The sequence below is a fragment of the Sinocyclocheilus anshuiensis genome, unplaced genomic scaffold, assembly GCF_001515605.1.
Source record: "Sinocyclocheilus anshuiensis isolate Anshui unplaced genomic scaffold, SAMN03320099.WGS_v1.1 scaffold976, whole genome shotgun sequence".
In the NCBI taxonomy this organism is placed as follows: Eukaryota; Metazoa; Chordata; class Actinopteri; order Cypriniformes; family Cyprinidae; genus Sinocyclocheilus; species Sinocyclocheilus anshuiensis.
Genome location: NW_015552538.1, coordinates 1,087,547 through 1,093,485, shown reverse-complemented (window position 1 = coordinate 1,093,485; position 5,939 = coordinate 1,087,547). Strand labels below are relative to the sequence as shown.

General features: G+C 39.3%; 1 protein-coding gene across 1 annotated transcript in view; it reads right to left on the bottom strand.

The window, feature by feature from the left end:
* Positions 1 to 5,939, bottom strand: part of thsd7ba (thrombospondin, type I, domain containing 7Ba) — a 221,917-nt gene that overhangs the window by 84,392 nt on the left and 131,586 nt on the right. Inside the window, exon 9 of the mRNA XM_016454293.1 lies at positions 1,713 to 1,904. Within this exon, the coding sequence (XP_016309779.1) occupies positions 1,713 to 1,904 (192 nt within the window). The remainder of the gene's footprint in view (positions 1 to 1,712; positions 1,905 to 5,939) is intronic.

Below are 5,939 nucleotides of genomic sequence, written 5' to 3'. Positions count from 1 at the left end.
TATTAATAGTTAGTAAGGTAATTGTTAAGTTTAGGTATTGGGTAGGATTAGGGATGTAGAATATGCTCATGCAGAATATGTGCTTTATAAGTACTAATAATCAACCAATATGTTAATAATATGCATGCTAATAAGCAACTAGTTAATAGTGAGAACTGGTCCGGCTTCATCGGGGGCACACGCCTGGCCCATAGTTAACCTAGTTAACCTGTTTATTGGTTTGCTAGTGGCGCCGACTACAAACGCAGTTAAAGTTAAAGTGATGAGTAGACTGAAGTTGGGCTCAGGTTGTTGTGCTGTGGGATGCGTTTCCCATACATTAATTTATTTGTGGCGGCTCGCCATGATATCAAAACTGACTACCTCAAACAGATTTTCCAAAAGGCTTTGACTCCGTTGAATAAACATGAGCACTGCACGTTTCAAAATCAAAACGTGGCGCGGGTGTTTTTATATCACTGTATCTCTGAAGGAAACAGAAAGTAATAGTTAACCCAAAACTGAAAATTCTGTCATCATTTACTCACCTTCAAGTTGTTACAATCCTGTATGACCTTCTTTTATAAAACATGAAAGATGATATTATAAGAAATGTCTTTTTTGTCTATTCAATTGAAGTCAAAGCCTAAACCATTTGGTTACCAACAATCAAAAAAAATTTTTTTGTGTGTGTTCTGCAGAAGAAAAGTCATTGGAAAGACATGACGGTAAGTCCATGATGACAATGGCAAGATTACTTTTTTTTTTAAACCACACAAAATAGTGCAGCATCTGCCATCAACCATAAAATCAAAATAAATATCAGCTTATCTGTATCAGCCAGAGATTGAATCAAAACTTTCTTGTACTTGAAATCACATACTACACCTGACTCAGGAAACTGAAAGTGCATTCCACATGTGATGCAGGAACACCTGTGACAAGTTCTCTGGGATCAGCCTCCAAAATTGCTTCTGCACTTTTAATAATTAAAAGTAATTCCTACACCATCTGCCCTTGAAGCTAATGACATTGTATTGACATTCAGCCTTTTTCCATAACACGGGGACTCATTATGAGTGTAACGTAGACCGGCTGAATATTAATAAGGGCTTGTCTGATTAATGACACTCTGTAGAAGGTGTGTAGAGGAGGCTGGTGCTTTATTTCCATTTTCCAGATGTATGGAGAGAAGTGTATGTAAGAGCCGTTACTCATGTGTGTGTGATGGCAGAGGGGGCGGAAGTAGTCTCCAGACTAAGGTATAGTTAAGTCTTAATTACACAGCTCTTTCTGTCATTCCAGAAGGACTGTGTGTGATTGGAAAAGCCCACAGCTGTACGTAGGCAGACAGAAAAATTATACCCTGTGAACACATTTCTATCACTGCTCCTCTGAAACAAATATACAGAATGCAAAATTGCTCCTCTGCTCATAAAAACAAACTGATTAATGGTATTATGTCACCCTCAGAGTGATATTAAGAGTAAATTACTTCCCTTGTCAAATCAATATCACAGCATTAAATTATCTGTTTGTTTTTTCATTTTATAAACATGTTTTATTGTAATAGATAGGAAGGTACAGAGAGACTGGAATGTTACGAAATGACACATGCAGGCCAGACTCCAACACCATGTTCCATTATGAATTTACACGCTTTAATTAAAATGAATAAGACATTTGTTAAAACATTATTATCCAATTTCTGTGGAAGATGAAAGTCAACTGACCTTCTCCCGGTAAGCCTAATATGGTCCGTGTGCGGCTTTGTCTGCCCTCTGAGTTTTTACTGGAGCAGCTGTGGGAGCATGAGGACCAATCAGACCATGAGCTGAGCACACAGTCACCTGAACACGCCATCACACAGGACACCTCTTTAGGGGGCGGCTCATCTTCACAGAGCTCCTCAGGAACAAGCTGCCCTGTTCAGTGGAACATGACACGAGTTGTAATGTCACCATCATTACTCGGTGTTCAAAGATAGAAGACGTTATTGTTGTTTTTTCAAAGCAAGTGCATATTTCCTCACTCAAAAGAATGAAAAAAAAAGAGTTATTCTAGCCATGATCAACATTCAATATTATAATATACAGTATACTGAAATGTGTATAGATTTTACATTACATTTACATTTATAGATAGTTTTTTTTTCTGTATTTTTGCTTAAATAAATACAGCATTGGTAATCATAAAAACATTTTTAAAGAAAGGACAGTAGTGTATACTTCAAAAATATTATATAATAATGAAAACATATAGCTGAATACACACACACACACACACTTTCTGTGACCTAAATGTTCTCTAGATATCATCATTGGCCTTGAAAACTCATATTTTTCAAGCACAGACCCACGGTACCTTTACAAGACAGAAATTCAATGCGCTTTTGAATAAGCCATTCAATGAAATAGCCACATAACTCAGCGTTACGAAAGTAAATCATGATTATTGTGAGGCCCCCATTATGAATGTGCTCATATTCACTGTTTTCATCTTTTTAATGCAACTTAGATAAAGACAAAGTGGTTTTTGTCTCCAAATAAGAGATCAACAGTTGTGATTCATCAGCCTTTTTGTGTTCAATCACTGAAATGGGAAACATGAAAATAGAGGGGGCAATTTAGATTTCATTATGATGAACACAACCAAATCTTGAACACTAATATTCTGAAGATGCTCAAAACTCTTACGATCAAGCCTGTCAAAGCTACAGCTGCACAACACATTGCAGCAATAATGCCATAAATTTCTCTACAAAACAAAAAAAAAGGTCTGCTCTTCAATCTTCAAACAAATTAACCAACGGAAATATTTGCTTTGCGGGCTGTCACTGATTTTACTAATGACTGCTTGATAAGATGGGCAGAATTTGTTTCTTTTCGCCTACAGGAAGGAAGATTTGAACAGGAAACGGTATTTGAGAGGATGAACCAAAGGCCATTTAATTTATTAGATGCCAGTAACCTATCAAAAGACAGAAGACAAAGAAAGCTGGGATGTCTGCTGAGGCTGGTGAGAGGAAAACTCTCATTTCATGCATGAGAGACATTAATCCTTCCATTCACTTCTCTAGGATTACACAAAACTTTCCTATAATGATTAAACCCTAAAAAACATCCCCAACAAACAGGCGCACACCCTTCTTATGCGCCACCATAACGGATCAATTTCCAAAAAAGTTGAATAAGTGAGGAACATCAGCACTCATGATGAGGCATCGTTATTTCTGTTGAACCTTGTCATTCACTTTCAAACACGCAGTTAAGCTAAAACAACCCAGGGGCAGATTTGTTATCTATTTATTTTTCCCCTTGCTGTAACTGCATCCATGTCAAGAGGCTAAGAACGTGAGATGGGTGATGTTCTTGATCCAATGAGGCAGAGATGGAAGATATTCCCCAAGGCGAGTCTCCAGCCCTCCGCCTCCAACTTTTAGCACCAGGCTTCTTGAGTCATCAAAGCAGAGGGGCTGGCGAGGAGGGGCTATAGGCATGTTCTTGGCAATCAAACTGCTATTGCCAAACACTGCTGGCGGCCACGTGACCTGGACGTCAATGAGTTTGAAGATAACTGTTGTGTGCATGAGGTGAAGGACCCCTGAGCGCAATTTAAACTGCAGACAGAACTGGAAACCTCCATTCATCCACAGCGAGATCTCTAAATCATGAAAAGAGGGTTTTGAAAGGGAGGTATTTGATCTATTCTTGATGCTGATATCAGAGATCCAAGATATTGAGGATAGGGCTGTCGCGATAACCGCAATATTGTGCTATTGACGAGCAAACCGCAGAGGAATGCAAGACCCGCAGCAACCGCGATTTTTGCGTGTTTTCTTTTTCCATAGGGTTATGCCCTTCTCGTATATATATATATATATAGAAAATTCTAAATTTTACTCAGGCACATGTGATAAATGAAATACAGTTTTATGATGCTTCATTTTCCAATACTTAAAGCAGCTAAAGCTGCACCTAATTGAAGAATCACCCATTATGAAAAAGTCTAATGAAGCGTAAAGTGCAATTATTCTGCTGTTAGTGCATATCATACACCACTGTAAAGTCCATGCTGGTCCAGCAGCTGGCTGACCAATGCAGTCATGGTCATTCATATCATACCAACATTCAAAACTAAATATGTATATGGTGTTGAACAGCTATACCGGTCTTTGAGCGGAGATGTCATATTCCCATGAAGTTAGATGCAATATATACTGCAGAAGTTTTAACATCAACACACACAGCAGAACAAATGGTGAAGAGCAACAGTAAATTCACAAAAAGCTCCAGAGAAAGAAAATAACAGGAATTATACTGCAAAAATGACAGTTCAAGAGTCAGAAATAAAAACCAAGCAGCGAATGTTTTCATTTTAGCCAACTGCACAGGGCTGTTATTCTCCTCTTCTGAATAATGCACAAACTGTAATACCATAACAGCTGCTTGGCAATTTGAACACCTAACTATAATAAGTTAAATTGCAGAAAGAATAATGCCAGAGCTCCAAATAACAGCACTGACTTATGGGTCACATCGCAGGCATCAAATAATTCCAGCTTCCTACCTCCCTAAATCAATCCACTTCCCCTCTCTAATACAATATATCAGAAATAATTGTGAAAGTTTGAAAGGAACACTTTGCCCCAGGAGAGCTGGATGAAAATGTGCATGGAGATTGGGGAAATTAACCTTAACAGCCCACACAGAGAGCAAAAAAGCACTGGAAGGGCCACATCTTCCTGGCTGATAACTGTTTGGCTCACTTGCATTTAAAAGGAGAAAAGAATAAATAAATATAATAGTGCTGCTTGTGAGCACCCCTTAATCTGTGTACCATTTCATGCAACGCTGTTCACAAAGTACAAAACCCTCCACATAAAAATGAAAGAGTAGGAGGGAGAGAGATCAAGACAGTAACCCTTGATTTCCCTGCAAGCAGACACAAAACTAGTTTGTGAAAAAAAAACAAAAAAAACTACTTTTAATTTAATCCAGCATTAAAGTCTGAACAGAGCTGAGGCAATTAACTGGTAGTAATAACGAGCGTAACACGAGACCTGTTCTCAGTCAACACCTCCTCTATGCAGATGAAAGTTGGACTGATTCATCATTCATTTTTCATGCAGAGTCAAGGACAGACTCAATCATTTAATAGCTCACAAGGGATTGCAGATGTAATACTCTTTTCTTTTTTAATCTGAGAGAGATGAAATTAATTACTAAAAAAAAAAAAAAAAAAAAAAGGATTCAAGTAACAATAAAAAAAAAAATTAATCATTCAAACTCTAACAAAAGTGAAGTTGAAACAATTGTAATTTTTAAAGCTGCTGTGTATATGTCATAAAGTAAGGCCAGACACAACAGATAAGCGAAAGACAGGATGGTTTATTGATACAGGATGTGGAGGAGTGGAACGGGTTAGGTTAAGGCAGGTGAGTGTCAACAGAGTGAATGATTCCAGGGTTCTTATCTGAGTTCTGAGGGTGAGTGTCTGATGCCGGTCTCGTGGGAGATCGTGGAACAGCTTTCCAAGGAGTCGTTGGAGGATCACGGGAGAACCAGGAGGTAAGTCTTTCTAGGAGAATATCGTATAGAGAGTCCAGGACAGTCCATAGGAGTGAACGGTAGACCGGACAGTGAGTGACTGTGATGTGTGTGTATTTGTAGTGTGGCTTGATTGGTGACAGCAGGTGCGGGTGATTAGAACTCAGGTGACTGTGATGTCTACAGCTGGAACCTCCGACGGTTCTCCTGTCCACGGGAAGAGCGGGGGCTGGTACCCGAGTATGCACTGAAACGGCGTGAGGCCGGTGGTGGTCTGGGTCAGGGAATTCTGTGCATACTCGGCCCAAGGGAGGAAACAGCTCCAGCCGTGTTGGTCTTCGTGACAGTATGCCCGGAGGTAACGTCCGAGTACCTGGATCTTCCTCTCAGTCTGGCCATTTGTCTGGGTAT